Genomic DNA, 23,307 nt, shown 5'->3' with positions numbered 1-23,307 from the left:
TCTCTTGAGAGTCTGAGCCTTGGAATGTCAAACTCCATGTTTAATTATGATGAAAATAACTTAGCTTGAGCACCCTAATCACTAAACCAAAATGGTAATGTGCCCCTTTCCTTTTCCCACGGCACACTCACACACCCTCCTCCTAGTGTGCCCTCAGAGGTGCCTATTTCAGTGGCTGCCCCTGCTGTGGGCCTGGGTCTAGACTTTGCGGTCTCAGAGCAGGCTCCCTTCGCACTTGGCTGCTTTATGGTGGTGGGTATCTCTGTTGCCCCGTGTGCAATATGGGAACAGTACACCTACTTTGCAAAAGTACTGCAATGCTAAAAGATAGCATTCAATAAATGCTTCTTTTGGTTGAAGAAAAAGCACTTGTATTCAATTTAAGAAACTAATAATCTAAGATTTTATCTAAAAAATAGTCTGAAGAACTGACCTAGCTTTTCTACTAAAAATAGAACTTTAAGGAAGCAAACCAAAAACACATTCAGAGTTTTTATTCGAATTTTTTTAGCAATTTACATATCTCCCCACCTTTTCTTTTAAGTTAGTGTGACAATTTTCCATAATAAACTACGAAAAGAGAAGCTTTGGTCAAAAATGGAATGAAATAGCAAAAACAACCCCCCCCCAAACAAAACAAAAAACCAAAAAACAAACAAAACCCAGTCACTGCTGCTTTTAAAAAACCAACACTTTCACCAATTATATTAAAACAAAACCACACAAACAACATTTGCGAGATATGTGTCTTCAGTGTTTCCTTGTGGCTGGCTCTCCTCACCATCATGCAAACGGTGGAGCTGCCGTGGGCAGTCTGTCATGCTGGATCTGGGAGGCTCACTCAGCTTCACATTATCCGAAGGCCCTGGATGGAAGACTCTAAGGTCTTGGAAATGGCAGGAAGAACACTAAAGGTTACTGAGGGTTGTCCATCCTGGCATTTTCCCCATAGTGCCACACCACTCTGCATCCTCTCCTTGGCTGAGGTGCAGGCCTCTTCCCTACTCCGTCCCCTCCAATCTGAGACCTGCTCTCCTACAGAGTCTCTGCTGGGCTGTTCCAGACCATGCATTCCCCTGTCCCCACCATCCCAGCCTGTAGCTCTGGGCACACTCCTCTGGGGCACATACCTCCTCATCTAAGTCATTGGCCCTTACTGATCAGGGCCCCCCGTGCACATGTCCCCTGCCCCTTCACTCCACTCCATATGCCTAATGGCAGGGACTTCTACTTCTGTTTCTGTAGGCCACAGAGCAGCCAGCCTGCTGCACAACACAGCAGGTGCTGAAAGGAGGATGGATTGAAGAGAAAACTGTACTGGGATTTCCTAGCTTACACAAGCACAAGAGAGAAAAAGGACATGACCTGAGGAATCAGAGAATAAAGGGCAGGTGGTGCTAACTACGCACACAGGAGCCACGATGCCCAGGACTTAAAGCATGTGAAGGTAAAAACGGGGTGGAGAGACTTTTAGAGAAAGCCTCTTTCTCCAGAACATTCTGGAGGCTTTTCCATGCTATATATTTAACCCAAGGAGGGGGAAATATATGAAACATCACAGAAATGCACAGCAGCAAAATTCTGTAAAGCTGGAGTGTATGAGTCCTCCTGGATTTGCCTCTTCTGTCAGGCCTCCTAAATTTCTCTCCAGTCCAGAACTTCCGGGCCACAACCCCTGCCACAGCTGCAGTTCACAGCCTCTTCACTTGTTCACTGGACTCAACAGCCTCTGCCTGCAGCCCTCTGTTGCCTAGGAACACTCACGCCTTACAGCTTGGCGCTTTTCTACCTAGTTGCCTGCAGACAAAGCCCAGCTTCCTCTCCCTGGCCATGCCACAGCTCTTTTTTTCTAGTGTCACCTTCTGCTTCTGTAGGACTCACACCACAGTCCAAACCACTGAACGTAGTGTGCACTGTTTGAGATCTGGGCCTGGTCCACAGAGGCTGCTCTTGCAGCTTACAATGCTTGTGTACCTCCTTCTCCACGAAGCATGTGTCCTGAAATCAATTCCACTGTGTCTAGAGATGCAGTTCTTTCCTGCAGCGATGACAGCCCTTGTATCCCCCTAGATTCTTCAATGTAAAAACAGAGGCACTGGATTCTCTGCTGGAGCTCCACCTAATTCCTTCACCTTCCTCTTTCCCCTGCCAGACAAGCCCCTCGGGGGATCCTTCATCTCATCCTCAGTGCCTAGCACCATGCCTAGCACACAGAGGGCACTTAGTGAATGTTTCTTAGATTATTTAGTGCAAACCATGAAAATATATCTATATAGTGAGACTTAGACTGGTGCTCAACACAGGACCTGCTATAGAAACAGCACTCAACTTTTCTTGAATGAATAGATGGACATCTAGAAAGAAGTACGTATTCCATTTCACTGGATAAGCGTGGTTTCCTCCTGCTAATGGCTTTCAGGTTTTAAAGACAACTATACTCTAATCCTACATTTCTGATTTGTATTGGCTTTGATATTTTGTTTCAAGAAATGAAAAACATTTTTCTCACAGGAAGTTTTAACACAAACAAGATCTGTTCTGAAACGCAGATAATACCTTGAAATCCCAAATTGTCATGGCTCCATCGATGCCAGTAGTGCAAAATTTGCGACAATCTTGCTTGTCCACCTCATAAATAGATACTTGACTGAAAAGAGGCAAAAGAGATTGTAAGGTATGTGGTAGAAGTGAGCCCCAACCTTCCTAACAGTGTATGGGCATTTTAAGGAAACTGTCTATCAACTCCTGAATATCAGTTGTCTATTAATATTAGGCTGCACCAATCTGATTCAAAAAATACGCAAATGGCTTTCGGCTTGGAGAAGGCGTAGGTGCATGCCTCCACCGTACTGCTGAAGTTTGATCCCAACGAGATCAAAGTCCTATACATGAAGTGGGGAAGTCGGTGCCACATCTGCCCTGGCCACCACCCTCCCCGGGATCGCCCCCCTGGGCCTGTCTCCAAAAAAGGCTGGCGATGACATCGCCAGAGCAATCAGTGACTAGAAGGGTCTGAGGATGACAGTAAAACTAGCCATTCAGAACAGACAGGCTCCGATTGAGGTGGTTCCTTCTGACTCTGCCTTGATTATCAGAGCCCTCAAAAGAACCACCATGAGACAGAAAGAAGCAAAAAAACATTAAGCACAGTGGAAATACCACTTTTGATGAGATTGTCAACACTGCTCAACAGATACAGCACCAATCTTTAGCCAGAGAACTAACTCTGTGGAACCATTAAAGAGATCCTGGGCTACCCGGTCTTTGGGCTGCGAAGTTGATGGCTACCACCCTCATGACATCATAGTGACATCAACAGTGGTATAATGGAATGCCCGGCTAGTTAAGAACTACAAAGGAAAATATTTAAAGATCATTTGACAACCAATGGAAAACAAAAACAAAATACACAAGTGCATTTTATTATCAGGTGGCCAGAAAAGACTGAAATGGGGGTACAGTTAGGAACCTGCATTAATTAGTGACATGGATAAACAAGACAATCCAGAGCATGCAAACTGCCCAGAGCAGGGTGTGAGTAGCACTGCAGCCATGACTGAAATGGAAACTAATTTAAAAAATAAATTGTAGAGGCAGGATGAAGTATGACTGAAATCCAATTGGTGTCAAACGAAAACTCCCAAATCACTCCGATAGCCAGGGCACAGGAGCCAACAGCTCTCCTTGCATTTGAACTTAATCATTATAAATGTTAGCAATAGTCAGACAAGCCATAAAATTCCAATCAGGAGAAAAAGAGGAACAGATAAATGAAACAACTTGTCTCAGCTTAATTATCTGAAAACTTCCAAGAAAATCAATTCTATAGTTCAGACAATATTTTTCTTTCTCCTCTGAAATGCCTAGAACATTCCCTCTAGGAAAGGGATGGCAAATGGTATACACCATCTGTTTATGTACAGCCTGTGAGCTAAGAATAGATTTTATAATTTTAAAAGGCTGGGAAAAATACTGTTATGTCATGACATGTGAAAATTATGTGAGATCCAAATTTCACTGTCCACAGTGTTTTACTGAAATACATCCATGTTCATTTATTTACATATTGTCCATAACAGCTTTTGTGCCACAACAGAAGAGGAGAGTAGTTATGATGGAGACTGTATAGCCTCTAAGAGCCTAAAATATTTCTATCTGGTCCCTTACAGAAAAAGTTTGCTAACCCGGCTCTAGAGCAAAGAGGACTTGGTATCTGCAAATAAAAGCAAACATGTCAATCTGCAAGGGTCTAGAGTTTTATTTTTAGCCTAAAAATCTCACAGAGGCAATGAGAGCTGTTTCCTTGTTGATACACAGTCTGTAGAGGAGCTTAAGAAAAATTCACAAGAAATAACTTTGAAAGTCATTCAAGACAGAGAAACTTGAAACTGTGAAGAAAGTCTTGCTATGCCTTCAAGTTAGTGCTTTTCAGTAGGGCACAGACATTTTCAGCCTATTTTAAGTTCGGTGGTCCCTTCCACTGAACACGATGAAAAGCACAACCTGAACTGATAATTCTCTCAAAGAGAAAGTCTAGAGGTTTCCATTATTCTTCCTGCCATCATCACCACAATAAGTGTCTCAATACAAAAGGTCTAGGCAAAAAGAGAAAATCCTATGGTACCCAACCCTGAACACAATAACTTAAAATATCAAGAATATATTGTGTTTTTTGACTAGGTTTTAAAAAAATTAAGTTTTTTGGACAAAACACAGTTCTATTGTCTTACATAACCACATATGCCTGATGAAAAACAAGAAATTCTTCAAAGCCCTGGCTGCTGTGGCTCAGTGGATTGAGCGTCGGCCTGCGAGCCAAGTGTTGCTGGTTCGATTCCCAGTCAGGGCACATGACTAGGTTGCACGTCAGGTCCCCAGTTGTGGGCGCAAGTGAGAGGCAACCACACAGTTAAAAAAAAAAAAAAGAAAAAGAAAATTCTTCAGCTTGTCATAATGATGCTAAGGAATTCCTTTTCTCTAATTAAATAATCTTCTTACTTATATATATTACTTGAAATCCATGGTTGAAAAGGAAGAATTACCTTTCCAACAGGATTTATTGGGGTGACACTGGTTAATAATATATGTTTCAAGTGTACAGTTCTATAATACATCATCTGTATGTTGTGTTGTGTGTTCACCGTCCAAACAAGCCTCCTTCCGCCACCATTTATCCCCCTGTACCCTCTTCTACCCCCACCCCCCACCCCCTTTCCCTCTGGCAATCACCATGCTGTTGTCTGTGTCTATAAGACTTTTTTTCTTCATCCCTTCATCTTGTTTACCTAGGCCCCCTACAACCCTCCCTTCTGACAGCTGTCAGCCTGTTCTTTGTACCTGAGTCTGTTTCTATTTTGTTCATTAGATTCCTTTCATTCTCAATCAAGTTTTTGAGAAAGCAAGTCCTGGGAAGAGGCTGCACCGACAGTTCACAGCAGCTCACACTCCTCATGAGGGATGCCTTGTATTGGGATGTCTCGAAGGACAGAATGACTAGGTGGGTGTGGCTCACTCTCTATGGTAAGCTGAAAATAAGAGCCTGAAGTTGGGAAGCTACAAACTTCTTGCTCTCATTCCTTAAGGGATGTCTGGGCATGGAGTACATAGAATTTTCATAGAGACACAGTCAGGAAACAGGGGAAGAAGGGCATCTTTGTCACCTAAACACTCCTTTCCAGATAATTAGGGCCCTGACTACAGGTGGCATCCAGGAAGTCAGATCCCAGTCCAGGGGGCCCTGGTGGCTAGGTGGCACCTACGTGATGCTATTCTGGTGCAGTGTCTCCAAGGCTGTATTGCGGTCCTCGGTTGTGGCCCTCTTGTCCATGTTGCGGAAGCGTTCCATGGCAGACATGTTGCGCTGGATGCTCTGTTTTGGAATGTCTAACTTGGAGACGAAAGTCAAGCAGCCCCGGTCATCATAGTTAAAGAGCATTGGGCAGCAGTCATGGCCCTGAAACAAGATATCAGTCAGTGCCTGAAGGGTACACACTGCCTGCCTACCAACCCCTCAGCAGAACGTTCACCACCACAGGAGTCTTTTACCCCTGAAGGCTAGCTCTGTTTCTTCTAAAAGGCTGTTCTACTTTGTGCTCGTGCACAAAGTCACAGAGAACACACTGCTCCTGTTCTGGAGAATCATATACAGTGTATTACAAGGAAAGATGAAGAGAAATACTTACAGCAGCTACAACGCTATTCTCTGAGACAAATGACACACTCAGGAGGGGCAGGAACTCTGTTTTCAGAGTTGAGACCCTGAACACAAGAACACTTGTTAAATGGAGATAAAACAAACCACTCAGCTTCTTTATAGATTCAGAAAATGACAAAGGACCCATTCTCACAGGGGCTTCAGCAGTATAAATGACTACTTATGTTTAAAAAAAGCCCATGACCTAGTCTTTCAGGACTCTCAAGCATGAGATGGCCCTGAGGCAACCTGCAGAAACAGAGGCCTTCTGCTCTCTTTAGCCTCCTTTCTAAGGCCCCCCAACTCACAACAAACTGGCCTACAGCTTGGTCCCCAGCAGGCCCTTGTTCGTTCCCATCTCTGCCTTTGCTCCCACACCCCTTCACCACATGCTATCACTGCTCTTCTTGCTTATCCGAAGTCCACCCCAGTTTTTGAAGCTCAGTTCTAATTTGGTCACCTCTATGAAGCTTTCTTGGACCACATCAGCCTAAAATGGCTTCTCCTTTTTTTTGACCTCCAAAAGTTCTTATTGTCACTCATGACTGAATGCCCTATTTTGCTATTTTCTTCTCGCCTGTGCTCACCATGGGCTCCTAGAGGGCTGGGCCCACAAACAGTTACAAATGCCTGTTCTCTTTCCTCCGCCAGGCATTGGGTTAAGAGCAAGGGCTACTGATGAACAAGACACAGGCTTAGCCAGCCAGGAACTCACACACAATAGGGGTGTGTGCATACATACATGCAGACTTAGTACATATACTAAGTATATAATTTAGCAATCTGCTCCAGTACCTGGCCAAGAGGTCATACAGATACGGTAGTAAAAAACACAATGGTTGATGAATTAGAATCATATAACTTCATGTAAAAGATGATGCATTTTGAAAACTATGTCTCAAGAGACAACCTCCCCACCTCAAATACCACTGGTATTGGATTAAAGTCTTAACATCATCTTAAGGCCTCTCTGTTGCACACAGTAGTCCCTCTCTATCTTGCGGTTCACTTATTGTGGACTCTCTGTAGCGCAGGATTTAAAAAAATATTATATTTAATTATTTATCGTGGACTTTTCGCTATATCGCGGATTTTGTGGTACTGTATATGTATGTTGTTAAAAGTTACTTACGTAGGTTTAAGAGTGTAAAATAAATGTAAGATTCCTACTTCATGGGGGGGGGGTGTCTAGAATGTAATACCCGCGATAAATGACAGAATACTGTACCTGGCTTTTACTATATGAAATATTTACATTTGAGAAAGGGAAGAATGGAGGACATAATCTGACTTACAGGACCATAAAAGCCAAATATAAATCAATAAAAGGGGTTTGTAATAAGCACATGCTAAAAGTTTATTATGCATTATAATAAATTATAAACAAATTAAATAACTATAAAACATAAACACTATTGAATAACAAAAGGCAAATTACTGTGCAGAATGTATAGCATAATTCCATTTGTGTTAAAAATCAAAAGCTGCCCTGGCTGGTGTGGCTCAGTGGATTGAGCGTCGGCCTGTGAACCAAGTATTGCTGGTTTGATTCCCAGTCTGGGCACATAACTAGGTTGCACGTCAGGTCCCCAGTTGGGGGCGTGAGTGAGAGGCAACCACACAGTGATGTTTCTCTCCCTCTCTTTCTCCTTTCCCCCCTCTCTAAAAATAAATAAATAAATAAATAAATAAATTTAAAAAAAATCAAAAGCTATGTAAATACCTATAGATGTATAGAAATCTTCTAGAAGACTGTAATTTATAATGATAGGGGTGTTTTAAAAAAAACATAAAATTTAAAAATACAATTCAATCCATTATGAAAATATATTCTCTCTGAAGTGTCACTTTGTTGTCACCATGTGGCAGAGGGAGCCAGAGTCACCTGATATGACTGGTTTTCAGTATACAGTAGTCCCTCTCTATATCGCGATTCACTTATCGCGGCCTCACTGTATTGCGGGATTAAAAAAAATATTATATTTAATTATCGCGGATTTTTCACTATATTGTGGGATTTTGTGGTGCTGTATATGTATGTTGTTAAAGTTAGGTAGGTTTAAGAGTATAGAATATGTTTAAGAACATAAGTAGTGTTTATAAAAGTGTGGAAAAGGTTAATGAGTGGGAAAGGTTAATAAGGGACTGGGAACGGTTTATAAGTGTGTGGGAAGGATTTATAAAGCCTTAAAGTATATATAAATACTAAAATAAATGTAAGGTTCCTACTTCACAGATCTTCACCTATTGTGGGGGAGGTCTAGAACGTAATAACCATGATAAGTGAGGGAATACTGTACAGGTTAAGTCAGGAAACTTTTTTTTTTTAAAATCCTCAACTGAGGATATGTTTATTAATTTTAGAGAGAGGAAGGGGAAGAGAAAGAGAGAGAGAGAAACATCGATGTGGCAGAGAAACATCAATTGGTTGCTTCCCATATGAGCCTCGACAGGAGATCGAACCCGCAACCTAGGCATGTACCAATTAAATCTGTGACCTTTTGGTGTAAGGACGATGTTCCAACCAACTGAGTCATATGGCCAGGGCAAGGCAGGAAACCTTTAAAGGTGGGTTACCTTTGGCTCCCAGAAGAAAAGGATGCACCATGAAAGAAGATTCTTCCTCCAACATATGGTGAACAAATATGAATTCTGATGTCTAACAAGATGCCTAATGCTCTCCTTAAGACTGAGCAGACACAAATGAATCATTGCAATTCAAGTTCCTCCAGCCTACATCAGAGGAACTGGCTTCAAGGTTTTAGTATTACCGAATAAAGTCCCAAATTAATGGAGTCATCATTCACTGACTACAGAGAACAAGAATAAATAATATATGTAAGGAATCACTACCAGCATTTCCATTAAGAATTTGTTTCTGGAATTGAGACCTAATTCTAAAATGTCCCCAAATGGACAATCTAAATGTGTTATCTTTGACTTTAAAGGCTGCCTTGCAGTTCTCAGTCAGATTTTGATGCTTGCATCCTGTGTAAGTACCCAGCGAAGGGCAGCCTCAGCCCAGCTGATGGAGATTCCACCTCCACTTCCTAACTCAAAACAAAGGGCAAATACTCACTGCACACTTTTTGAGGCATCGGCAACAGACACAGTGCTGTCGTGGCTGACCCAGGCCAGGCGGCTCCCACTGGCGGAGAAGCTGACACCATGTACCCAGCCACCAGTGCCACTGCCACCAAACTCTGACATCAGCTGACCAAATGGCATTTTGCTGCCCCAAGGCGTACTGGCTGGCTTTTCATCCACTTCTTTAATGTATGCAGAAAACACTCTGTAGTTTAAGGAGCAGGGAAAGAAGGAAAAAGTAAATGGAAATATATGTATATAAAAATAGGCCACAGGCAGCTGCCATAAGGTGTCCCAGAATAAAAAGAGCATATGATGGACAAGTTCAGAAACACAAACCTCTTATGACACAGAATGGTTCCAGGCTGTCTACAGGCCAGTCCAAGTTTGGCAAACCCATACTCAATCAATGGATATTCACAAAGTGCTTAGGAAGTGTCAGGCATTGCTCTAGGAGTACCATTCTATAAGTAATGAACACAAAAGCCCTTCTCTCCTGGAGTGTACATTCTGGGGGAGGATTGTGCTGTTCCACTCTCCCCTGACCATAGGAGATCTGGCTAAATGAGCACAGCATTCTTTCCTGTCATTCTACTTCACCATCATTATCAACACAGTATTCCAGGAAGCCCACACAATCAAATGGTAGGAGAAAGGAAACTATTTGCTGCCCTGCAATAACCCAATGGTATAAACCACTTAAAGAAAGGGACATCCAGAGAAAAAGCCAAGGGAAGCCACGGGAAGAGTGAGCAGGCTTTCCCTGGTGCTGTCAGGCAGAGGGCTGTGCTCACATGACCCTCAGGCCTGCTGTCCGGCCTGTGTGGTAGGAGCAGTCTGGGATGAAGGTGGTTCCTTTATAGCCTGCTCATCAGTCTCTTTCTCTTAATTCTTTGAGGTGAGAAGCAAAAGGGATAAAGAACAGCTGGGAACCTTTCTTCTCTTAAAAAAACCTCTGAACCTAAAGACTTCCTAAATTATCCAGAATATTTCCCCCCAAAATGGCAACGGCAGCAGCTCTGGAAGAGTCAGGGCACTAGAGAGGAGAAGGGCACAGTGGGCTATTTGTAAGTTAGCTGATTTGACCATTTTAGAATCACTGTGCTTTAAATCAGCATCACAATGGCTACTGCTTTAGTCATCTGAGTCCAGGAAAGAACAGGTGGTTCTCAGAAGCCAACTCGAGAGTGTGAACTGAACAGACCCATTCCCAAAGGAGCACAGTTCAAGCAAAGTTTATTTCTGGAAATTATAATTAATAAAAGAATTGTAACCTATTTTCACGACCAGTTTCAGACATAGCCTAATGATCCAGGTGGTATGGATCAATAACACTTAGCTCTGTCTTTTAAGGGAGCTAGAATGACTTGGGGTAACATCATAAAAACAAAACTCTTAAATATGGAAAAGTCTAGAGAATATCTATGTATCTTTTCTGTTACAATTGTTCTTAGATAGAAAAACCAGTATTTTTCCAAAAAGTGTCTTGATATCACTGAATCCTCTTCCCACAGTTCAAACTGCCACACACATTAAAAAAAAAAAAGAGCCCCAAAACAAAAAACTCTGGGGTATTCATGGATATAAATCACTAGCTAAGCTTTCTGGATACTCTCCATTTAGCCTACTAAAGAAAGACTCATCCCATCTCCAACCCACCACATAGTCAACATGAAGCAACATTTATTTGCTTTTCTTCTGGCAAAAGGAAAAAAAAAAAAAAAGCCTTGCTGATAAAGAACAACTTAAAAAAAAAAGCAATCACTTGTATGATCCTTAAAGCTCTTAGCCAAGTGACTGTGTTTCCTCTAGCTTATGCTAATAACAAAGAGCTTTAACTGAAAAGGAATAGCACAATAATAGCTCAGCAGTACACTGTTCAGCTATGTTTTGTTAATGTTAGTTTCACACTGGAATTTGCAGAGTCTGCTGCCTGGGTTATAAAATGAAAAGTAATATTGTAGTTGAGGGAGGGGGAGAGGAGGAGAACACTTCCTTCACTCCAAATCATGGCTGTTCCTGTCTAAGGAAGACTGCCTTGTCCCCACCCTTGCATCTCCCTTCTACTAAACTTCCAAATCCACTTCTTTCTACCTCAGTGATATATTGCACTTGCTTTAGTCTCTTTTCTAGATTACAAGCTCCTACATCTCTGAGTCCCTTACGGTGCCTGCAATAGTACCTTGCAAAAAGAGACTGTAAAAATATTTGTTGAAAGATGAACAATGAATAGCTCAAGTCTGTCTACCAATTCTCAATTGTTCCCACCTGCATTTGAAATCACACGATCCCGCCGCCAGCAAAACATTGTTGGGATGCCAATCCAAGCTGAGGACCGTGGAGCGAATTGGCTTTTTAATGTGCTTGCTTACCCACCTACAAAAGGGGAAAACCCATTTTAGTTTATTCACAAATCAAACAATCCCCAAATGACCTACAAATATGTTAGGTAAAAACATCAATGCATGGTTCTTATGTGGCTACCAGGTCTCCTACCAGAGAGAAGGTGCATTCCTAGAGGAAGAAAGGAAGACAGGAAAAACCACAGATGTCCCTTCCATTTTCCTGTCTTTTAGGTTTTGACATTCTTATCAGGGCAACCAGTTCTGAACTTTTCCAGTTACCAGGGGAGCCTCCTTAGTAAATATATTTAGGGATTAACTCTGGTACTGCTCCATGGAGTTTCAGATTATGTGAGACTTTAACCATTTTTTTTTTTTTTTAAGATTGTATTTATTTTTAGAGAGGGGAAGGGAGGGAGGGAGAGAGGGAGAGAAACACCGATGTGTGAGGAACACATCAATTGGTTGCCTCTCCCATGTCCCCAGCTGGGGACCTGGCCAGGCATGTTCCCTGACTAGGAAACTAACTGGTGATCTGTTTCACAGGTCAGCATTCAATTCACTGAGCCACATCAGCCAGCCGAGCCTTTAACTTTTGAAATAAAAACTGAGATTTAAAATAACCTAAATTTTTATTTTTATTATTTTATTTTAATATTTTTTTTATTTTATTTTTAAATGAATTCTTTCTTTCTTTATTTTTATTTTATCCTTAACTGAGGACATGTTTACTGACCTTAAAGAGAGAAGAAGGGAGGGAGAGAGGGAGAGAAACATCTATGAGAGAGAGAAACATTGATTGGTTGCCTCTCGCATGTGGCCCAACTAGGGACTGAACCTGCAACCTAGGGATGTGCCCTGACCGGGAATCAAACCTAAGCCCTTCGGTTTACAGGACAACGTTCCAAACAACTAAGCCACACTGGCTAGGGCAGAAATTACTTGAATTTTTATTATAAATATTCAGTGATTTGCTATTTCACTTTAGACTAAGTCTGGGTTGGAAGATAGCTTAATTTCCTTTCTAAGTTTCCAATGCTTAGTACAATAAAGTCCTGAGGCTCCAAATTCTTTTTAACTTTTTTTCACACAGAAAACACAACCAGGATCTGCAGAACCTCCTGTTGGAGATTAGCCTTTAGTCTCTAGCTCCACTTAAATGAGTTTCTTTCTTTCTTTTTTTAATAAATATTTTATTTATTTACTTTTAGACAGTGGAAGGGAGTGAGAAAGAAAGGGAGAAAAGCAAGTGAGAGATACTTGGATCGGTTGCCTCTCACATGCCTCCAACTGGGGAACTGGCCTGTAACTCATGCTATGCCCTGATTGGGAATCGAACCAGCGACCCTTCTATTTGCAGGCCAGTGCTCAATCCACTGAGCCACACCAGCTAAAGAGTTTATTTATGTCTAAAATCAGTCATTATTCTGGCATAACTAAATCAACTTCTGCCCTTAAACTGCTATTTAAAGATCAATCAAGTTTCTGTTGTTCAAAATGAGAGACTTAATATTGTACCAAATGCCCTTCCTTGAAAGCTACATTATTTTTCTATAGAATCTTAGGAACCTATCTGAAAAATTTAATTTTGAAAAATAGGCAATATTCTAAATTGTTTAATAGTATAGTTATTTTAAATTAAAGACTTAGAGGCTGTTTCATTTATTTTTTTAATCCTCACCCAAGGACTCTTTTTAGAGAGAGGAAGAAAGGGAGGAATGGAGAGAGGGAGGGAGGGAGGGAGGAGGGGAGACAGAGAGAGAGAGAGAGAGAGAGAAACATTGATGTGAGAGAGAAACATCGATTGATTGCCTTCTTGTACACACCCTGACCAGAAATGGAACCTGCAACCTGGGTATGTCCCTGGATCAGAAATCAAATGTGCAAACTTTTGGTCCACAGGATGATGCTCTGACTAATTGAGCCACACCAGCCAGGTGAACGTTGTTTTTAAAGTACTCACATCATACCAATGAAATATTGTTCCATAGCTGAAAAACCCCTGAACACACAGCTTGTTCAAATGACAATACTGTGTACTACAGAAAAGCCCAATTTACCTATAGTTGAGACTATTTTTTAATAAATAAAAATGTAAACAATCACTGACATTGAGGGTTACCTAGAAAGCAAAATTGTTTACCTATTTGTTACAGTGAGCTTTCTAAAAAAATTTTAGCAGGCAATATTTTGTTAGTCTTAATTTTACACATGCTTAAAAATGCATGTCTTAAACTCATAATTCAATCTTGCTGCAAATTCAGACTTTCTGTTCAAAGAATCAAAATTTTTAAGGTTTTACTAAATTACAAAGTATAATATAACAATCCCTCTCACTGTTTTAGCAGAAAGCAAACAGTAACACTAACACAAAGAATAATGAGTACTCTGCTATTTTTAATGCACTACCAGTTTTGTACTGACAATTCCATGTTGAAGGGTAGTAACCCCCTTTCTGAGTGCATGTCAGGTAGAGCAGAGTTGTTTTCTTAAAGTGAGTAAGAAGGAATAGTTAAAAGTTACTTAGCCATAAAATAAACCTTTGCATTTTGACTGGCTTAGCTATAAGTAATTTACAAAAAAGGGTACAACAGGCTGATTATATTTCCAAGATCCTGGCCAATTTTTACTTCAATGGCTTAAACAAGTAAACCACTATACCAAGGCACAGATTTGGTTAGCAAATAAACATTAAAGAAAGGAGAACATTGTTATCTGTAAGAATCCTAGATATTTTAAGTGGATAGAAATAGGGAAAAAAATTATTTCTCAGGATACTGGAAATATTTCAAGTTTATAATTTATATAGCAGAGTAAGAAAACAACAATTTGGATAGTAGAGAGTCAGAAGAGTAGTAATAGCTTATAGAACAAACAAGTTAGGAGATCAGAACATGGAAGTCACAGCTCTATATTAACGAGAACGATAAGAGAAATGACTCAATGTGTATATAAGAAGGAAAAATGCTCAATCAGAGAGAATGGAAAGTTAAGAGGAAAAAGAACCTCCAGATGAAGAAAAACTGAAGTTATAGTTAAGCCTTCACCCAGTGTCTCAAGAAGTCACCAAGATCACAGCTGTATGATTCTATCGAGAAAAATAAAAAAAATAAATACTAAAATGTTGCTTACCAGTCATTTTCAGACTCAAAGTAACAAACAGAAATGAGTCGTGCTCCACTTCCCACAGCAAATTTATTCTCCAGTGGGGACCACTTGACGAAAGTGGCTGCACGATTAATTCTCAGGATCACCAGCGTTGGCTTCCAGACACCATCTTTCTGACTCCAGACATAGGCATTGCGGTCTGCCCCGCAAGTGACAATGCGGTCGCTCTTGGGAGCCCAGTCAATACCTGCAAGTGAGATGTGGCATCATCTGATTTGCTTGGGCCAATGACAACTGACATGGCACAGGCAGGTGGGCAGTGGTATGGCTGGGACAGATGTGGTCCTGATCATCACACCACAAAGGCGAGGATGTTTCTCTGCAGAGTTCTCTAACTTGGGATCGATCCTCCATGAGGCTAAGTAGAACAGAGCTGATTTATAATTGCAGAGGTTATAAAACTAAGCAGGGACATTCTTTCTACCCATTCACAGGTCTAAAGATATCTGGTCTGAAGACCTTTATCTTCCCTCTAAGATCTTTTTTTTGTCTGGAAGTACCTTTATTAGTCATTCATTAACACACTTAATAACATTAACTGAAAGTCTGTTATATGACATCCAAATAAACACCATACTGTGTAAATAAAAATCATTTTTAGTATATAGAGGGAAAAATATACATTGTGTTTCATTATATAGTCTTCAGAAAGTCTCTGTCATTTAAACTAACCTAAATACCTTTTCTGTATGATACGGGTTCTATGAAAGGGTCCTTGAGTATCTTTATATCTAAAACTAGGAAGAGAACTACATATATATCTAAATGTAAGATTTATTTTTCTTATTTGACCAGACTTTTACTTACTTGGTGCCTCTGTGAAGGTTCCCCAAATTAGTCAATTTGTAATATACCAACAGTAAAAGCTGCTATAACTCAGTCATTTTATAGCTATTGATGAGGTTTCTTCTATAAATATAATTTCACTTGAAGGTACAGAAATATTACTAACACATTTTTATTACAGATATCTCCCTAAAATTAATAATTAACATTCTTAACAGTTATATGGAAACAAGATGAATATAAATAAAAATCTCCATTCATCATTCATCATAGTGACTTAGCAGTATGAAGAGTTTATTCATTCATTCATCCACAGGAAATGTCAACTCAATTATTTGCACCCCTGAAGGGAAAAAGATATGGGGGAATGTATTTTCATTTTATATCCACTCATTAGAGGATAGTTTTGCAGCCCTCTTTATTAGATTTAAAAGTTTATTTTTAACTACAAAAGCAAAACCCACATATTGTTATGGGACAAACATCACAAAGGAACATTCACAGAAAGTCAGTATGTATGTATATCCACATACATTCCTCCCCCAAAATATTAATATTATGGCAAATGTTTTCTTGTTTTTTTATAAATTAGTAGTAGTTATTATTTCATAACATTCATCTTATCATAATAATTTCCCCAAACATCCCATAGTTGAACATTTTGCTAGTTTCCAATCACTTATTAAGATAAAGTGGGAATAAACATTCAGGCGCATATCTTTTTGCTCTGGTTGAAATTATCTCTTTATGCCCTGGCTGGTGTGGCTCAGTGAATTGAGTGCTGGCCTGTGAACCAAAAGGCTGCCAGTTCGATTACCAATAAGGGCACATGCCTGGGTTGCGGTCCAGGTCTCCAGCTGGGGGCATGTGAGAGGCAACTAATCAATGTATCTCTCACACATTGATGTTTCTCTCCCTCTCTCTCTCCCTTCCCCTTTCTTTAAAAATAAATAAAATCTTTTAAAAAATTATCTTTAAAAAATCTCAGAAGTGTGACTCAAAATATTGTTATTTTTACAAATATCTTGTTTTCCTAACTTGATTACAAGCTTCTTGACCATAGGAAGCAAGTCTTCGACACTATGGTGGTGGGCAGACCCTAGGTTGGTCCCTGTGATCCCACTTGCTGATGTTCATGCTTCTCTGTGGTCCCCTCTCAACAGGTGTGGAAAGGAGCTGTGACTTGATTTTAACCAATGGAATTCAGGAAAAGTGATAAGATGTACATGATCACTGTATAAAATTTCATAAGGATGTGCCAAAAAACCCCACAAAACATAACATGCCACCCCTTTTGCTAGAGACACTCACACTCTTTTCTCCACTGTTGGCTTTGAAGAAGCAGGATTGCCATGAATCTCAAGAGTCGCAAGGAAATGAATTGTTCTACCAACAACCTGAAGGAGTTCAGAAGTGGACCCTTCCCTTACTAAGCCTCTGATGAGAAACCACCCCTGATTTACATCTTTTTTATAGCTTGTGAGCCTAAAGCAGAGTCCCAGATAAGCCGGACCCTCATTATTTTTTTTTGTAACTTTTCAGAGAAACATTGATTGGTTATCTCTTGCACACACCCTGGCTGAGGACCAAACCAACTCAGGGATGTGCCCTGACCACGAATCGAACCTGAAACCTTTTGATACATGGGATGATGCTGCAACCGACTGAGCCACAAAAAGTGTAAGATGATAAATGTGTGGTTCAGGCTGCTAAGTCTACAGTATTTGTTACACAGCAATAGAAAACTAATATATTCTCTAATATCCAGAATATTGCCTTGTAAGAGAACTTATTGATTTTGTAATGATTTTGACAATCTCAAATTTCACCCCTTATTCCATATGATCACCACTCTAATTAAACACATATGTGTTTTATAAGAATTATTGAGGTGCTTAAATATGAGGTACTTAATAAAAAATCAATATATCGTCACTCTTTAAGAAAAAATATAAGGAACTGCCTTCTGCTTGGTTTTATAATTCTAAGTCTACATCTACAGCTACATCTTACATTTGAATTCAAAAGCTATAAAACCAATCATAGCCTCCAACTACTTTAGATGACAATAGTCTTTAGCTCTTTAAACACACACTTGTTAAAGAGATGGGAAGAGCAAATATTCAGTAAAAGGCAAGTTCTCATCTCTTATTATTTTAGCTTTGCATCTTTTTTTCTATTTTCTTGCCATTAGAAGACTTGAAAGAAAAGGAGGGGAATCAAGCATCTAGCCTGTCTTTCCTATACTAACTATATCTCAAGCTAACTTAACAGATGAGGTAAGCATTTTTCATTAATGTATTCTGGCTAACAGAGAAGAAATGATAGCTTTAGAATATCACTATGTTGTATCCACTACTAAATTAATGGATATGGGTACTGATCAACACCAGTTGCCAACATCACAGAAAGAAAGATGACTAAACATTGTGTGACTCCTTGATGAAAGAACCTACACCTAACTCAACTAACAATTCACAGGAAGTGTAGAGGCCAGAGAATATGCAACCATGGGGTTGCAATCAGTAGAATCTAGGCTATGGAAAACACTATATAGGACAACCAACCTGATTTCTCAATTCTCTTAATAAATAAATTGCAACTGATTTCTCAATTCTTTTAATAAATAAATTGCAAAGGAAAAGAAAAAGAAATGGAACCTATAAACAAAAGATTTAGATACATCAACTAATCACAACCATGTGTGTACCTTATTAGGATCACAATTAAAACAAAATATTGTATTGGTTATTACTTAAAGAGTCCTTGTCTTTTAGGGATACAAACCAAAATATGAAATGATACAATGTATACGATGTGCCTCAAAAATAGTAAAGGACAGGAGCTGAGAACAAGATTGGCTGTGAGTTAATAATTGTTGAACCTGGGTGATGAGTATACACCGGCTCAGTTCACTGTTGTCTATTGTTATCTGTTTAAAACTGTTCATGGTAAAATGGTGGTGTTGTTTTTTAAGAGAGTGATTAAACATTTAACACAAAAGAATAAACTCACAGAAAAATAACCACAAAGACTCTGACATCCCTTTGATGTTTGCCATACTTTTTCTCTGTAATACTGACTAGTCTTTTCTTCTAGAAAGCTTCTGAAGATAATTTTCCTTTTTCTGAAGTTAACTATCTTTCTGAGGAAATATGTTTGATCCTTGGTCTACTGCCACAGGGTTATATTTAGGTTTTTCCAACAACATTTTTTTATGACCTTAAAAAAAAATTGGGCATTTGGATAGAAAACTGGGCCAAGTTAAAAGGATTCTAAAACCGAAGCAGGGGAAAAAAGGACACAACTGAATATTTCACTTTTTTTGGCTATCTCTTTGGTCTTTCATCTTAGCCCTTTCTCATTCAAACTTATTTCCTAATGCCAAGTTCCCAATTTAAAATATGAGTGTTATTATTTTCAGGCCATAAGGCCACTGGCAAAGGGACCTAAGAGAAAACAGGCCAAACCTAACAGAAATAAGAATGTGGGAAAGCAATAGCAACAAAAATAGAAATTATGTCTTTGGTGCTGGTTCAGTAATATATAGTTGGTCAGCTCAGGATGCTCACTAGCATTACATACAAATCCTGGTAAAAGCAAAAAGGGATGGTCACAAGTTTTCGCTGGGAACAAACAATCTAGATACACCAACACAGGGCTCAGAAACAATGAGGAATGTAAAAGCAAGCTGCAAGAGTTATATGATATGATGCTAGTTTGGTAGCATTTAAAAATACTAGCCAATAGTACTAAAGATTGCTTATGAATACCTATACATGTATATAAAAGTACTAAAAATGGGACAATTTCATACTAAATTATAGGCTGCCTTTTGAGGGAAAGGAACAGGAATGGTGGTAAGATGGGACTTCACCATTATCTAAAATAATATCCCTTGTTATCAAATCTTTGTTTCCTAAGTTCTCTGGCACAGGAAAAGAGATATTCATCTTTTTTTGTTGTAATTCTGGGTGGCAGAATATGGGTATTTGTTATATTACTCTTTGTCCTTTTCAGTATTTTGGAATGTCTTCCTTGCCCCTGAAACAACATTACAAGAAACTTTTGAAGACACTGCACTCTTGCAGCAGTTGGGAACAGTTAGGCTTACAATTTCACACAGCAGACATGCTGTCTAGTTGTCACTTTCATGTCCCATCTCCTAATCTAAACTCTTTAGTCCTCATAGTAGGTTCCGTGTTTTCCACAATACTAGTAGAGTGCTGTGTACCAACTGGGCTAAAACAAACACTTAAAAATTGAGATCACTCTTATGCTGTTTCCTCAAATTTTCTAAGGAAAACTCAGTGGATGCTGTACAACTTTGAATATTATGGCAGATTTACTTATTAGGCTCTTTATTTAAATGAAAGAGTGCTAAATTTGAAAATACTCTACTAAGCTCACAGTTATCTTCGTTTACCTGTGATGTGTCCATTGTGCTCCTTAAGTTCATGAGCTTTCACCCACTGGCTCCCATTCTTCTTATAAATGTGGACTTCATGATTGTTGGGGCTAAGGGCAATCTCTGGAGGAAAAAAGTCAATAGTTAACACTTGAACTTGAAACTGTTACACAAAAAAGGGATATGTTAAGAGTTGGCATTTAAAAAAAGAGTGAAGGAATAGAAAAGCTGTTTCAAAAAATGGTCCTCAATATTCACCCCTGAAGAATTCCTTTTATTATTTTTATCTTTACTTGGATCCCATATTTTAAAATGTTTTGTAGAAAAACTAAACTTAAAAATTCATTCCACCAGGGACATATACAACTGTCAATGAAAGATTCTAACCAGTAAGAAATAAACAATGTTGCTATACTTAGCTGATATATAGTTGACTCTGGAACAACAGAGGTTTGAGTTGTGCATGTCCAATACATGCATTTTTCCCCCAATAGTCACCCTCTGTATCCACAAGTTTCACATCCAGGGATTCAATTGACTGCTGATCGAAACATTACAGTATTCCCTCACTTATCACGGGTATTACATTCTAGACCCCCCCTCACCCCCCTCCACCCCGGAGATAGGTGAAAATCCGCGAAGTAGGAACCTTACATTTATTTTAGTATTTATATATATTTTAAGGCTTTATAAACCCTTCCCATACACTTATAAACAGTTCCCAGTCCCTTACTAACCTTTCCCATTCCCTTATTAACCTTTTCCACACTTTTATAAATACTGCTTATGTTCTTAAATATATTCTACACTCTTAAACCTACGTAACCTTTTTTTAAAAATTTTATTTATTTTTTTAGAGAGAGAGGAAAGGAGAAAGAGAGGGAGAGAAACATCACTATGTGGTTGCCTCTCACTCGCACCCCCAACTGGGGACCTGACGTGCAACCTAGTCATGTGCCCTGACTGGGAATTGAACCAGCGACACTTGGCTCGCAGGCTGATGCTCAATCCACTGAGCCACAGTAGCCAGGGCTTAGACCTATGTAACTTTAACAACATATGTATATATAGTACTGCAAAATCCCGCAATATAGCGAAAAATCCGCGATAAATAATTAAATATAATATTTTTTAAAATCCCGCAAAAACAGTGAGGCCGCGATAAGTGAACTGCGATATAGAGAAGGACTACTGTATTTTCCATCTGCAGTTGGGAATTTGTGGATGTGGAGGGCTGACAGTGTGCATTGTTCTATGCCATTTTATATAAGGACTTGAGCATCCTCGAAGTTTGGTATCCCAGGTGTGCACTGGAACCAGCGCCTCTCACATACTAAGAGTTAACTATAGTTATATCTTCAGGGGTTAAAACTTATACATGAATTTTCAACTGCATGGGTGGGAGTCAGCGCTCCAACCCCTGCATTGTTCAAGGGGCAACTGTAATTTTAGCCCATAGTAAAGATATTTGACATTTTAACTCACCTGTACAACATTATTAGTAATAATTTAACTTAATTTGTTAGATTTTCTGAAATGCTGAAAATAGATCATTAGGCTCTCATTACTGCTATCACAGATCCATGTTGGTTGGAACCACCATAGTTTATAAGAAATAACTTGATTCTGCTGATAAACTATATCAAAGTTGTCCTTTAAATAAAGCCAATATAAATTACAAAATAAAACTGTTTTCAGGAGAAATCTCTTGGATCAACCCAAAATATTAAGAATATACATATCTATATATGTATATGATACATTTTTAACTTATTTTGATCTTTTCTCTTTTTAGTTGATCCATTAAAAATTATTTCTTAAAATTAAAATTAGGATCTCTGACTGAAATTTTAGGTCAGTCTTCTAATAGTTTCCCCACCTATTATGTCACCTATCCACCCCCCTTAGGAAAGTTACTATTTTACAGATGAACTGTGGAACTAGAAAAACATCTAGCTCTAAAATCTCTAGACTTTCAATGCTTTCTGGAAAGCAGTTATATATTTCTAAGATGCATTACAGGAATTTCAAAAGCCAAATCCAAAATTAAACCTGGAAAATGTTATAAATTTCTAAATATAATGTGGCATAACAAAAAACCTGACTTAATGTATTAAATTTATTAGTAGTTTAAATGGGGACAATAATAACTTGCATTCTTATTTAAAACTGAAAATACTCCAAATACCTATTTTCATATGGGAAAAGAGAGGCAGAAGATACAGGAAACTCAACTAGGAAGCTTTCAATTCATTATCCTGCATGTAACATATTTTCAAATACCCAATACAGCGGCTCATATCTAGGTTTTTATTCAACAATAACCTGGTATGTACTATTTATGTATCAAAGACTTGCATAAAGATATGAGTGAACCATGTCCGAACAGCTTTTAAAGACAGTGACTCTATAGATTCAAAATCCCAGCTGGCTTCTTTGCAGAAATTAATAAGCTGATCCTAACCTTCATATGGGAATGCAAGGAACACAGAAGAGCCAAAACAATCTTGAGAAAGTACAAAGTTGAAAGTTACACTCTCCAATTTCAAAACTTACTACACAAAGTTACAGGAAGCAAGGCAGTGTGGTTCTGGCATTATGATAAACATCAAGAACAATGGAATTAAATTGAGCATCCAATAAATTTGTAATTCGTTGGCTATCAACAAGGGTGCCAAGATAATTGCACTGGGAAAGAATAGTTTTCAACAAACGGTGCTGGGACAACTGGCTATCCACATGCAAAAGGATGAATGAAGTCAGGCCCTCACCTTACATCATATACAAAAATTAAGTCAAGTGGATCCAAGACCTAAATATAAGAGTTAAAACTATGAGACTCATAGGAGGAAACATAGGTATACATCTCTGTAACCTCAAATTAGGCAATGGTTTATTAGAGATAACAGCGAATGCATAAGCAACAAAAGAAAAAAATTGGATATTTTCAAAATTAAAACGTTTGTGCTACAAAGAACACTATCAAAAAGGTGAAAAGACATCTTACAGAATGAGAGATTTTGCAAATCATATATCTGATAAGGGACTTGTATCCAGAATATATAAATAACTCTTACTACTTAAAAATAAAAAGGCAACCCAATTTTAAAACTAGGCAAAGGATGTGAATATACATTTCTCCAAAGAAGATATACGAAAAGCCAGTAAGTGGGTATACTAATGTATACTTGCTAGGATAATAATGGGTATAGGGAAATAATAAAAAACACAGATAATAACAAATGTTGATGAGGATGTGGAGAAACTGGAACCCTCTGCTAATGCGAATGTAAGTTGGTATGGCCACTTTGGAAAATAGTTTG

At 39.0% G+C, this 23,307-nt stretch overlaps 1 protein-coding gene across 1 annotated transcript in view; it reads right to left on the bottom strand.

Annotated features, from left to right (window-relative positions):
• Positions 1-479: 479 nt before the first annotated feature.
• Positions 480-23,307, bottom strand: part of ARPC1A (actin related protein 2/3 complex subunit 1A) — a 30,139-nt gene continuing 7,311 nt past the window's right edge. Inside the window, exons 3-10 of the mRNA XM_090276656.1 lie at positions 20,003-20,107; positions 14,755-14,977; positions 11,549-11,656; positions 9,273-9,485; positions 6,183-6,258; positions 5,760-5,953; positions 2,557-2,647; positions 480-886 (exon numbers count right to left, since the gene is read on the bottom strand). Coding sequence (XP_090132782.1) covers positions 848-886; positions 2,557-2,647; positions 5,760-5,953; positions 6,183-6,258; positions 9,273-9,485; positions 11,549-11,656; positions 14,755-14,977; positions 20,003-20,107 — 1,049 coding nt within the window. The 3' untranslated portion in view covers positions 480-847. The remainder of the gene's footprint in view (positions 887-2,556; positions 2,648-5,759; positions 5,954-6,182; positions 6,259-9,272; positions 9,486-11,548; positions 11,657-14,754; positions 14,978-20,002; positions 20,108-23,307) is intronic.

This window comes from Furipterus horrens, unplaced genomic scaffold, assembly GCF_987537825.1.
Source record: "Furipterus horrens unplaced genomic scaffold, mFurHor1.1.pri manual_scaffold_5, whole genome shotgun sequence".
Taxonomy (NCBI): Eukaryota; Metazoa; Chordata; class Mammalia; order Chiroptera; family Furipteridae; genus Furipterus; species Furipterus horrens.
Note: the sequence above shows the minus strand (reverse complement) of the source record. Positions and strands in the feature narration are given on the sequence as shown.